Here is a 13,709-nt window from a genome sequence, read left to right as displayed (position 1 = left end):
AAATAAAGTACCTTTAGCTGATTGCCTTAATAGTCTCATATGTACTTGGGATTTAGGAATTGAAATTTTATAAAACTATTTATCATCTTAATTTTGGACTTCTTAAATAAGCAGTTAATTAAGTGGTTGAAGCTATATTATCATAGTCTATTATTGATTTAAGTTGAGTAACTCAACTCCACAATATCTGGTTTATTAATTGATGTTAGTTGGATGTACTATAAAGAATTTAATTTACGTACACACACAAATACTATAAGTTGTGATCTAATCTAATTCTAATGTATTGAATTTTGTAGACATGCATGCCAAAATAATTTATGAATATATTTACTCCCACTGCGTGCCCAAATGTCGAGTGATTATTTTTCCTGAAATGCTAGGTTTTGGTGGTAGACGTGCTACTTGCCCATATACTATGTTGTGGTCGTGTTGGAATATACTAACACAATTCGGATATTTAATACTCGTCCGTCCCATTTTTTTGCAATTTTTTTTAAATTGTAAATTTGATATTGATTTTTTAGTATAATTAAATTAGTATTTTAATTGTAATGAGAAATTGCTTAAGTAGCATAATGTATTTAAATATTCTAATTTTTACTTAAAATAGAAATAAGTAGTTTGGTAAGTGAATACTCTTATTTCAAAAATTTATAGAGAAATAGTAACATAATTTGAGAAAAAATTGCAACTTTAGGGACCAATATCTCCCTAATTAAAATGAACATTACTGTATAATATAGTACAAAAGAAAGAAATAAAGTAACCATCTTGAATCTTGATCTTTACAAGAAAGAAGAGAATTTGAATGAGGAGAGAGAAACCGATAAAGAAAGAGATTTTACTAGTAGTAAAACTAAATAACTCCAATGTCAAAATCATCATCTTTAAAGCTTAAATTAATGTTCGCAAATTTGTTTTATCGCTTGTGTCAGTAAATCTCCACATTCTCATTCATTTCACTCCTCAAAACAAGCAAACCAAATATGGAAGCCCCTCCCAAGTGTTTTCTGCTGTTTCTGCTGCTGAATTCACTCCTACAGTTCGCCCAATGCTCCGTCACCTACGACAGGAAAGGCCTCATCATCAATGGCCAAAGGAAACTCATCTTCTCTGGCTCCATTCATTACCCAAGAAGCTCCCCCGATGTAAGGAAACATCAAGATTTAACCTTTTATTTGAGTCTTGAAGCTGAACATTTTCACAATGTAGATGTGGGAAGAGCTGATTCAGAAGGCTAAAGATGGAGGCTTGGATGCCATAGACACTTATGTGTTCTGGAACCTCCACGAACCTTCTCCCGGAAATGTAAGATTTCTTCTACTCCACTTACATTGTGGTGAGATTCCTTTCTTTCCTTAGGTGGGACTGATATTTGCTTTCTGCTTTTTAGTACAATTTTGAGGGAAGAAATGATTTAGTTAGGTTCGTGAAGTTGATCCAGAAAGCAGGGCTCTACCTTCATCTTCGCATTGGGCCTTATGTTTGTGCAGAATGGAATTTTGGGTTTGTTCATCTTTTTCATGAATTAAGTGCTGAAAATGTTTGTTGTGATAGTACTTTTGTTCATTATGTGTTGTGTGTGTTTTGGTGGCAGAGGTTTCCCTGTTTGGTTGAAGTATGTTCCTGGCATTACTTTCAGAACCGACAACGAACCTTTCAAGGTGAGAGAGAGAGTTGATATGCTTAATTTAGGTTATATGAGAAGTAATCAACTGTCTCGATCTTCTTTCTTGACACAAGTATACAATGTTGAATGTTACAGAATGCAATGCAAAGATTTACTGAGAAAATTGTTGGAATGATGAAGGCTGAGAGGTTGTTTCAATCTCAAGGTGGCCCAATTATTCTCTCACAGGCATGTTTTGTTGACTTCTTTACGAGCTCGATTTTGTTTGTGATTGTTCAAATTTTCCGTATTTGCAATCCGAAACGCCTGGACTCAAGTATGCTAGTTACATATGTAGATTGAAAACGAATATGGTTCAGAAACCAAGAATTTTGGTGCTGCTGGCCATTCTTACATGTCTTGGGCTGCAAAGATGGCTGTCAACTTAGACACCGGAGTGCCCTGGGTCATGTGTAAGGAAGATGACGCTCCAGACCCAGTGGTAACACATTTTTTCGATTGGTCATTCATACTTGCAAGTTCTTGCAGTATAGCTCTGGTGTTGATGATGTTCATAACATTTATCGACAGATTAACTCGTGCAATGGTTTTTACTGCGACTATTTCTCCCCAAACAAACCGTACAAGCCAACTATGTGGACCGAGGCTTGGACCGGCTGGTACATTTGTTGTCTGCCACTTCCTTTCAATTGTTGACTGAGGATTCTGACTGATGTTTCTTGTCATTGTTTATGTTTTTTTGGTCATCTCAAGGTTTGAAGAATTTGGTGGGCCAATTCACCATCGTCCGGTTGAAGATTTGGCATTTGCTGTAGCTAGATTTATACAGAAAGGAGGCTCCTTCATCAACTACTACATGGTACTTAAATCCATCTTATGTGACGAATCAAGAATGATTAGCACATTGCAGTTTTGGTTCTCAGCATTTACATCACTCATTCACTCGTCACAAAGTTTTAAAGAATTCATGAATAAACAAACATTGCAATTGGTTTGATGGATCTTTATTTCATGGTTCAGCTTGAGTGTTTTTAAATTTAGAATTACCTTTGGAGAATACACAGTTTTGGCTAAAAACATGTACTCCATTTTTGGTTTTACATCAACATCGGTTTATAGTTATGTATCTAGAGAGACTTGTCGAGATAGTGCATTGATTTCATGTGAATTTTCTTAAACTTGTGTAATCAGTACCATGGAGGAACAAACTTTGGAAGGACCGCTGGAGGTCCTTTCGTTACAACCAGCTATGACTATGATGCTCCAATCGATGAATACGGTAATAGAAGATTACTTACTAGAGCACCCAAGTTGGACCTTATGTAGATTTTTTTACCATCATTTCACTGTCTTATTTGTAGGATTGCCTAGACAGCCCAAATACAACCATTTAAAGGAGCTTCATACTGCCATAAAGCTATGTGGGCATACTTTGGTCGACACTGATCCCACAGTTACTAATTTGGGAAACTATGAACAGGTGTAATATTTCTCGTATTTGATCTGCAAAAGCATGTATGCATTGGAATATACTTTTGATTTATATGCCTTCTCAAAATCAAATGGCTCAATGATTCTTTCTCCAGGCGCACGTATTTACTTCAAAGTCGGGCCACTGTGCAGCCTTTTTATCGAATTACCACTGGGATGCAAGCGCAAGGGTGACATTCAATAAAATGCACTATGATCTTCCTCCCTGGTCGATCAGTATACTCCCTGATTGCAAGACTGTTGCTTTTAACACAGCAACTGTAAGTCCCATCATCAACCTTCGATTTTTGCTGAAATGAAATTTCTGGTGCAGCATATTTTGCTTATTTCTTTCTTATTTCTACACCTTTGAGGTTGCAAACTCTAAGTTCATTACCGATTAGTCTGTTGGTGCTGTGGGCTGCATAGTTACTTTCACTTAATCTCACAAAAGGATTTTGCACCATGTAGATGAGATCAAAAACATCATTGCCAAAAATGTTGCCTACGAATGTCCAGATGGTCTTGTGGGAGACATTCAATGAGGATATATCCTCCAGCGACAATGATGCCAGAATTACAGTTGTTGGTCTTTTAGAGCAATTGAATGTCACTAGGGATGCTAGTGACTATCTATGGTATACGACCAGGTAAAAATAAATACACACCATCTCTTCCTTTTCCAAAGTTGTTTTAAGAACCCCCATCGAACTCATATGGTTCACAATTCTGTGCAGTGTCGAGATCAATCCAGCTGAATCTTTTCTACACGGAGGGCAGGGTCCAGTTCTGTCAGTAGATTCCGCGGGCCATGCTTTGCATGTTTTTGTAAACGGAAAATTCTTAGGTGATACTTACTCGATCTCTTTCTTGTTTATTAATAGAAATGCAGTATCTAACGTTAGATGGCATGTTCCCTTATTACAGGATCCGCCTTTGGAACTCAAGAAAACAAGAAATTCACTTTCTCAAAATCCGTCAATTTTCACGCGGGAGTAAACAGCATTGAGCTGCTTAGTGTGAACATGGGGTTGCCGGTTTGTTTCCTGATCCTTTTCTTAACTAGATGAATAAAAGATAGTATATGAGCTTCAAGTTTCATTACACCGACACAATTTGTTTCTTTCCCATATCAAGAACATAGGCCACCGTTTTGAAACATGGAGCACCGGAGTCCTCGGACCTGTTTCCTTGCACGGGCTAGAACATGGTACACAAGACTTGTCATGGCAAAAATGGTCATACAAGGTTCGTGATTCTGTGTTTGTTATTACTTATTCCCATCATCCACAAAAAACATTGGATGAGAAACCTATCCATTTTACTTTTCTTTAGGTTGGAATGAAAGGAGAAGCCATGGACTTATATTCACCAAGTAAAATATCTTCCGTTGATTGGATGAAAGCATCGCTTGCAGTAGACACTCAACAGCCACTAACGTGGTACAAGGTAAACACATTAGAATCAGCTACTACGACGTGGACTAAACAATACCACATTGACTTGGGATTACTATGATACCATATTAGAACTGGACTCAAAGCAAGAACAAGATATGTATTTATGGTTGCTGCTCCTTTCTTGTTTAAAATGGAAGTAAATACAAAATGCAGGCTTACTTCAACTCACCAAATGGGAACGAGCCGTTGGCTTTGGACATGAGTAGCATGGGAAAGGGGCAAGCGTGGATCAATGGGCAAAGCATCGGTAGATACTGGACAGCCAATGCGAAGGGGCAATGCAACGGGTGCAGCTACAAAGGAACGTATCGACAGGGAAAATGCCTAGATGGATGTGGGAAGCCTACACAAAGATGGTATTAGAAATCATGTTGGGGCACATGCATGTGTTGTTAGATTGATTTGATTGATTTCTAAGTATGATGTTGTTGTTTGTGTAGGTACCATGTTCCTCGGTCATGGCTGAAGCCTAGCCAGAATTTGTTGATAGTCTTTGAGGAAATTGGTGGTGATGCTTCAAAGATTTCCCTTGTTAAAAGATCACTTGCTTATGAATAATAGAGTAGAGATGACTCATTAACTAGTAGTAGTATACTATTATTGTAAGCCCTATGTTTGTAATTGTATACTCCATTCTTTGTAAATTATGGGTATACTTTAAAACACCAATGTATTTTGTAAGGAAGAGAGGAACGTTTGATTTGAAATCTTTATACAATACTCATTCCACTTGTCACACCAAATCTCATACTACTTTAGATTTATATGGCTATCATAATTCGAGCTCCATGTAGAGAGTAATTGATAAGAGTACAACCCCGATACCTCATGCGGAGGAGCAGACTGGGAGGAAGACCCATTGCTCGAAGCCCATGAGTCAGAGTCAAGGGAGGATCAGCCGGTGTACAACAGCACTGAAGAAGGAGAAGTGCCGACGGTCGCGCCAAAGGATAGCGGACTACCCTAACGGCAGACGAAGCCTTCGGCCAAGTATGGAGATTTCGTGTCTCATTGACAAGCCCAAGACTTATTTATTTCGTAGCTTTAGGACTCGTTTGCTAACTCTGAAACCCAATCACAAGTTAAGACATAGGCCATAAAAGCATTTGACTAAACTATTGTTTAGTTTTCTGGGTAGGGTGTTTGGTAACCCTGAAACGAATGCTGCACTAGAGTAACCCGTGTTTGGTAAGCATGATTTCATAACTGGGCAATTGTAACAATGACGAATTTGTCCTCCGTAAATTAAACAAATGCCCATTATAACCTTTCCAGCCCTAGCAAGCAAAATATAAGGTAGAATCCTCTCATACAATATTCTCCCGCCGTCAACAAACCAAAGAACAAAATTTCGTCCCCCTGCAAACCCTTGAGTAAGTGCTTCTAATGCTTCCGTTTTCATATTTTGTTCTTCATTTCATTCGAGTAGGCACCATCGTCTGGGTATTTCCCGGTTTTGTTTTTAACGTCGCACCAGAAAGGCAGTAGTATGTATTTTGTGGGAAGATGGTTTTGTTTTACAACAACATCTGAAGGTGTATGATGCTAATATATGTATTTAAGAATAAAAATTGCCACTTTATGAGGGGTACTACTTTTGGTTTTCAACAAGCAGAGAAAGCTCCAAAAGTTTGAATTTGATTACACTTTGATTTGTGATATCGGCTACTGTATTTTGTGTAATGCTTTCCCTCTATCATCATTGCCTTGTAGAATAGATCTAAATTTCACCTAAGGTTTTATCTGATACTCCATTTGCCTAATTGCATGTGCAAACACATCTATATCTATACTAATCTCAAATGGACTTGGCCATTTGTACAACAACACAATGTCTGATATGAAACGCTCTAAGCTTACCGCGTTGAAGTACAAAGGAAGCCAGAGTGAGTTCTATTCTACTTACACATTCATTTGCTTCTTGATGTGCCACCAGCTAGCATTTTGTTTAGCTTTTCCTAATTTAAGACTAACTGATGTTTCAGTGAACTCGTCCGCATCTGGAAGTCGTAACCAGAAAGGAGATCGAACTAGGCGCAACTGGACCATCAGAGAGGATGATTTTCTCCTTGTGACGATTCACGAACTTGTCGCCCATGGCTGGAAAGCGGATAACGGCTTTCGTGGCGGCTACCTAGGCAAGCTTGAAGAGGCTATGAACACTCAATTCCCAGGATGTGGAATCAAGGGCACGCCACACATTGTCTCCAAGCTCGCAGCTTGGAAAAAAGACTACAACTCACTGAATAACATTCTCAAACGCAGTGGAATGGGCTTCAACGATCATGGCAATTTCAGAATTGATTGTGACGATGATCAATGGGATCAGATAGCGAAGGTGAGATCCAATGCAAAACAATTGGTGTAAAAATTTATTCCTTAGCTCTCATCAAAGCTGTGAAAATGAAATTTCAACATTCCAGAGCCTTAAAGTTGCATTACGCATTGGTGTTTTGTTTCTTTTATATGCTCATATTCTACATTAGTGTTACATTCTATCTCTCACAAACACATACACATAGTTTTCTTTTTTGTTTGCATCTATGGCTGCTGTGGTTATGTATGGAATTATGGTAGTTGTGGCTGCTGTGATGCTTATGTACCTATATCATGCACAACTAAGATAGCGCCATACACATATTACCTAACTAGTTGTGCTTCTTGTTGAGTTTTGCAGGCTGACAAACATGCACGTAATATGCGGGACAAATCGTGGCCTCGATTCGAGATATGGAAAGAAATTTTTGGGAAAGATAGAGCGAACGGAGATGGATCTGAACTGATCATGGATGTTGTGAATGGCTTGTATTCCAATGAGAAGCAAGCTAGCAATGGAGACGATGAAGACATCAATCTGAGCGCGCTGAGGACCTCTCTTCAAATGACACACTGCCTCATACTTTCTCTGACACTCATGCTGCTGAAAGGAGCAACCAGACCTCCAAAGACACACATGTCCCATATGCAAACCAGAAAAAAACAACCGGGGACCAAGCAATTGATGGACTGCTGGATCTGCTTGGCAAAATGCATGAGGACACCAGTGAGCGGCTTCAAAGCTTGACATCTCGTATTGGGTATGAGTACGACATGAGCAAGGCCCGTAAGCAAGTTTTCGCGGTGTTGGGACGTATTCCTGAGCTGACTATCAAGCAAAGGTACGAGGCTGGCGATGTCATAGTCGAAAAAGTGGAACGTTTGGACTTTTTTCTAGGTATGCCTAAAGACGCTCGTCTTGGGTATGTTGAGCACGCACTGGAGAAGTGGGGCAAGTGATGCAGGAGACATAGTGACCGGAAGCCCATCAGAATCTTACTACACCTGGGCATTTTTTGTGGCAGCTCTTGTGCATATGCTGCTATCTAATTACTTGTCTTTTGATGCATGAAACTATATGCAGTATGCTTTATGCTTTTGTCTTAAGTAGGTATGGACCTTCTGGATTGTGTAAGTTAAGCTTGCAGACTTGAATGCTTGTAGATGTTAATTTGAGGTCACTGACTTTGTTCTGAAATTTGTGTGATGTCCTACTACTATGATTATGTTATGTTGTGTTTGCAATCATAAACTTTATGTGTTAATGTGTTATTGTTGTTTCATTTTAATAATTGATTGAACTTTAACATGAAAAACAAAGCTACTTGCAATTACTATACACTACATTCAGCCAAAATATTCATAGAATTTCGAAAAAGTACATAGAGGCTCAAATTTTATAGAAATGACTACTACTATCAAATACTACTCCAAAGTAGATCAAATTTTGGTTGAAGGAAGTACCAAATTTGATCGAAACTACTACTACTACTACCTGTAAATACTACTCCAAGTTGGACATAATATTTTGGTTTATGGAAGAACCAAATAACATAAAAACTATTACTACTATTAAATACTACACCACACACCAAATGCTTCACACCACCAATGCTTGTGACAATTCATAGTTATTATGTCAGACTCACCCCTCATTTAAAATGGTTCCTCCTCCACATGTTGGGGCTCGTCGATCCAACAGAAAGGAGCAACTGTTATGTGTAGATTATGCATATGTGTCTCTATCTATCTGTGTTTTGTGTATTGAAGAATCAGGTCTCGTTCACTGTTGATCAAATGTTGGCTTAGTTCAACATTTGTGAACCTGATTAGTTCAACATTTGTGAACCTGATCATGTAATATCTGTTATCATCCGTAGTTACTTTTTCTATGTGTCCAATATGTAATGTGAACTTCCACATTATCTATTATCCTTCGTTTAATTATCTAAGTTCTAGTTCCAATGGTGAAGACCTGGAATGATGACAGATATACTCTCACCGAAAAATAAACTCACAAATAGAAACATGGACTGAAAATAAACTCACAAATATAAGGTTAGACAAATTTTAGGTCAACCATAAGGTTACATAATGAAGTTGAGGTCCTGATCTATCTTGTCTACATCCGATTAGTACATAATTGTCGAGGCAAATTACAACAACATATGAGATATATCAGCATCGAAGTCCCTAACGCAATCTGTTGTCCTGTCAGATTGAAAAAATCGGCCATGAGAGCTTCGCATAATATGAGTATAAAATTATACAAACAATTGAAAGAGATCAAATCACTTACATGAGCCAACATAGCTTGGGCAATTTCATCTCTGCGTTGGTTCCATGCAGCTGTTGGTTCTATTCCATCAACATACTCGGCATCCCCAGGTTCTATTCTATCAACAAACTCCGCATCCCCATCATCTTAGTCAATCGTCCCCACCTCCTTGCTCCTGTTCCCCATCAATTAGTGCTTCAATAGGGTCAACAGACATCACACTACGGATGTAGTTGTGCAATAAGAAACAGGCCATAATCATTCGAATCTGGACTTTGATTGGATAGAAAGAGGCACTCCTCAATATGCCCCACCTCATCTTTAGTACCGCAAATGCACGTTCAATTACGTTTCGTGCTCGTGTGTGGTGCATATTGAATGATTCAGCCGCATTTTGTGGCCGCTCCGTTGCCGGTCCCCACTCCTTAAAATGATATCTAAACCCCTTGTAAGGGGTGAGGAACCCCTCGCTATTAGCATAGCCGTTATCACAAAGGTAGTAATTCCCTGTTAGAGTTGCCAATTATTCAAATGAGTAAATTATCATATCAGTAAATCAACAAAATCATCATCACTAGTGTCTGGAAGAAGCTGGGAAATGGTGATTGGTTGATTTTATTTACCTATTGGAACTCTCAAACCGTTCGGGCGATTTACGGCATCACGTAAAATTCTTGCATCATCGGCGGACCCTTCCCAACCCGGTAGGAAAAATACGAACCTCATGTAGCGATCACATACAGCCAATGTATTTGTTGCAATTTGTCCTTTTCTTGTTCGATATCTAGGATTGTCTGCGGTGGCCACCGATACATTTATGTAAGTGCCATCGAGGGCTCCAAGACATCCCTACACAAAAAAGTAACAAGTTCAGTGGTGAAAAACACCCATGCTCATTATATTTAACTCATGTGTATTGGAAATAAACAATTGTGGGCATTACCTTGAACCATTTCCACCTTGGATCTATGCAATCCTCACGAACTGGATCAGGATTAACAAGGAATAACGAATGCATTTTCAAAACTGCCATGAGGACTTTATGTACATATTTTGAAACAGTGTGACCTGATCGCCAAAATTTGAACTTCACAACTCGGTTTTTTTCGTGATGAGCCAAGATTCCTAGGAACATGGCCACCTGCTCTTCAATGCCCATGTACCGTTTATCCCGTAGAGTACCCAACTGTCGGAATAGACGGCAAAGCCTTCCAAAAGTATTACGGTCCATCCGAAGGTTAGCCAAGCAGTCGTAATCTGTCACTCCTACGAGCCTGTTCAAGTACTTGACCTGAGTCGGCCTGCGCTCTAGAATTTTTATAAGCCTTTCTGAAATGCATATTTCTTCTAGACTTCATATTCCGTAGCCTAATTAGAATGATCAACACAATGCATAGATTGATAATTTCATAGTTCTGCAGAATGTCCTCCAACATGGACAATGCAGTTTCATCCATTGCAAAGGGGGAGCCATGACCTGATATAAGACCGATACAATCTTGATTAAGACTACACTATTGGTAAAGCATAACATAACTGCAATCATGGCCTAATTAAAAATTAATCACATGACAACAAATCTTGGAGCTAATAAAGGGATGTAGACTTGCAAACGAACTAAAACATAGCTAGAAAAACTCAAAGAAGAAACCATATTACAAGACAAAATTTTGAAACATAAACAATCCAACCAACAGAAACCGAAATTTTCTAAAATCATGGATTTTTTGCAAGTTTACAGATCTCTAAACAATCCAATCCAATCCAATCAAATTTTACAAAGAGGAATCAATGTCTCAACTTGTAAGCAGAGCATGATCCTCGAACTGTCTGAACAACCACATAACTTAGGAAAAGCAAATGTAAACAAAAGCTATGAACTAATAATTCAAAGAGGAGACTTTAACCCAATTTATAACGCATAATCTAGTCGCACAAAGCCCCACTACATCTAAAAGCAGGCATTCAATAACACCAGATTTCATCCCAAAAAATAAAACCTAATAACCAGAAACAAAGAAGAAATATACTATTTCAGTTAGCCGCCCCAACACATGCTAAATCAAATCCCCAAACCTAATTTATCAATTGGATTTAATCCCAGAAACGCGAAGGAAAACAGAAGCTCTTTGAAACCCTGGGATCTTTCAATCCATGACGAAGAAGTCTTGGGTGAATAATATTCGGTCCATATTGCAAGACAAAATTTTGTAACATGAACAATTCAATTTTACTGACATTAATTTCGAAATTTTCAGAATTTTGAAATTGTACCGATCTCGAACACAAAATTCTCATGAAGGCTGTGGGAACTGACCTCGAAATTGATGTAGAGTTGGAATGAATTTTTCTGGTTCAAGCTCTTCAATGCCGACGATGAATTGGTGGTGAATAAAGAGTGAGGTTGAAGAAGGAAAGAAGAAGGTTGAAGGAGGAAAGAAGAAGGTTTCGATGGTGAAGAATCAATTGAGGGATACAAAAGGAAATCCACCTTGTTTGCTGGGTGTGGAGCTTCCTTCATTTTATTAATCGAAGCCTCTCTCGTTGTTAAATAAACTGAAGCCGTACAACGAGTTACCACGGGCCTGCTTCTAATACTTGGGCCTCTGAGTAAACGAAGCTGGAAACCCAAACGCCTGATAAGGTTTAGGGGTCAGATAGTATTAACTAACTGCCTTATACAGAGTTAGCAAACAAGTCCTTATTGTTAGTTTTTTTGCTTCGGTTATTTAGACTTATTTTATTAAACAGTTGAGTCGAGCCCAATAAGCTCATTTCCGAGTTTTCTTGGTGATTCTTTCCCGAATCGCAAAAAGGAGTCGAATCATCTAGGGTCCTTAGAATATAAAAAGGGAGTTGTGTTATGAATTGATCAATCAAGAAATATCATATTTTCCTACTTTTCCGTCTCTTTGATATTCTGCAAACCCTAGTTTCGGATTTGATCTGGAAAGAGCCCGTGACGTCTGATGTCTGTTAAGGGAAGAGCTCCCTTGACAATTGGTGCTTTCACTATCGTTCTCATGACAAATCTACGGCCGGGTGTGGGTAGAACCGAAGCTATCATCGCGACATCCCTATCTTCCACCATGACCGAGCTGGTGATCTCCCAACTGATGGATAAGTTGCCTCTGGATCCGATCAAAACCATGCTAGAACACTTGGTGGCGTCCATGGCTAGGTTTGGAGCCCGTACAGATGAATATGACCGCCACTCGACGTCGACGCATCACCCCTCCAGGCCCGACCTGGATCCCCCTTATGGCTTGTTTTCCGGCAGGACAATGGAGGCCGCAATCCCAACTAAACCACTGATCTCCGTGGTTAGCATCACTGTTCCGCCGCAGCCAGTGCTTGAAAGTGTATTAAGACCTTTTTTGCCTTATAAAAGTAGTACTTCTCCGTCCTCAAAGAGTATGAGCATTTAGCTTGCCACGAGTTTTAATGCATGACTGGAAAAGTAAGAGTGAGATAGGAAGAAAAAACATTTAGGGCACGTTTGGTTATTAGGAAAGTAAAGTGGGTAAGGAAAATGAATCATTAGAATATGATTCCTAAAACTTTACTTTCCCGTGTTTGGAAAAATATCAAGATTTTAAATTTCAAATTTAATTTAATAATATTAGTTTTAATATTATATTAAGATTCTCTTAATAAATTATTAAATAAAAAATAATTATAATAATATTATTATTTATTTCTTATTATGATGATTATTTAAATAAAAACAATTAAAATTTTCTTAATTTATTAATTTATATTATTATAATCATAGATAAATATGTATCTATAGGTTTGTGTTAAAATGACAACACATCTAAAAGTGACACTGTGACACAATAGTATAAACGCTAGACAACAATATATAGACTGTTGTCTAGCGTATTGGATATTGTTGGCCGAGAAAAATTGTTGTCTAGTGTATTGGATATTGATGGTCGAGAAAATTTACCCGTGAGCATTTTTTATGATTGTCACATGACAACTGATTATTCATCCACGTGTACACATGATTGGCTAGGAATGGTGGATGGTATTACTTAAAAGGTGTTGTCATTTTAACGCACCCTTATACCTATAATTATAAATTTATATTGATATTATAACTGAATAAAATTTACTATAATTTTAAAATCTCATTAAGGCATTAATAATTAATTATTAATTTATAAATAGTAATAATATTTTTTTAACAATAATATTTATTATTTATTATATGTTACATAATTTAAATAATTATATTACAATTATAATTTTTATTATAAATATTACAATAATAATATAATAGTTATTATTATAGTTATAGTTATTTATGAAATTAAGTATGATTCATAATTTTAAATTATTTTTATAATATTTATTTAAAATAAAGTAAAATAAGATAATAATGTATATACAACTTATTAGAGGGAAAAGAATTTTCAAATTAGAAAGTTGATATATTTTAGGGATAGAACTAAAAAGAATAGTTTATTCACGGATGGAGTAATAAGAATATTTATTGTAAGTTAAAAGGATCCTACAGTATTAATTTGACTACATTCCATTTATG

General features: G+C 37.5%; 1 protein-coding gene and 1 pseudogene across 2 annotated transcripts; both read left to right on the top strand.

Moving 5' to 3' along the window:
• The first annotated feature begins 938 nt into the window (after positions 1 to 938).
• LOC125223427 (beta-galactosidase 3-like) lies at positions 939 to 5,270 on the top strand. The gene is made up of 18 exons (XM_048126572.2): positions 939 to 1,151; positions 1,216 to 1,311; positions 1,397 to 1,509; positions 1,601 to 1,667; positions 1,769 to 1,861; positions 1,971 to 2,114; positions 2,204 to 2,292; positions 2,387 to 2,492; positions 2,825 to 2,912; positions 2,995 to 3,113; positions 3,220 to 3,384; positions 3,575 to 3,753; positions 3,841 to 3,950; positions 4,031 to 4,140; positions 4,241 to 4,351; positions 4,439 to 4,552; positions 4,717 to 4,919; positions 5,004 to 5,270. Exons 1-18 carry the CDS (start codon positions 990 to 992, stop codon positions 5,119 to 5,121), a joined length of 2,187 nt encoding a protein of 728 aa, XP_047982529.1. The 5' UTR covers positions 939 to 989; the 3' UTR covers positions 5,122 to 5,270.
• A 637-nt stretch (positions 5,271 to 5,907) lies between these two features.
• LOC125223433 (uncharacterized) lies at positions 5,908 to 8,076 on the top strand (annotated as a pseudogene). Its single transcript, XR_016134704.1, has 3 exons — positions 5,908 to 6,449; positions 6,549 to 6,901; positions 7,241 to 8,076. The product of XR_016134704.1 is annotated as an uncharacterized LOC125223433 (transcript).
• Positions 8,077 to 13,709: the final 5,633 nt, after the last annotated feature.

The sequence above is a fragment of the Salvia hispanica genome, chromosome 1 (genome assembly GCF_029641045.1).
Source record: "Salvia hispanica isolate PSC_SH4W2 chromosome 1, Shi_PSC_v1, whole genome shotgun sequence".
Classification (NCBI taxonomy): domain Eukaryota; kingdom Viridiplantae; phylum Streptophyta; class Magnoliopsida; order Lamiales; family Lamiaceae; genus Salvia; species Salvia hispanica.
The sequence above is the reverse complement of the archived record's forward strand: the minus strand, read 5'-3'. Positions and strand labels throughout refer to the sequence as shown.

What these genes read in the sequence shown, in the direction of transcription:
- LOC125223427 (XM_048126572.2), top strand. Translation starts at nt 990, where the DNA reads ATGGAAGCCCCTCCCAAGTGTTTTCTGCTGTTTCTGCTGCTGAATTCA. An exon ending in ACGAACCTTCTCCCGGAAAT is followed by an intron (nt 1,312 to 1,396) that starts GTAAGATTTCTT and finishes TCTGCTTTTTAG; the next exon opens with TACAATTTTGAGGGAAGAAA. An exon ending in GGGAAGCCTACACAAAGATG is followed by an intron (nt 4,920 to 5,003) that starts GTATTAGAAATC and finishes TTGTTTGTGTAG; the next exon opens with GTACCATGTTCCTCGGTCAT.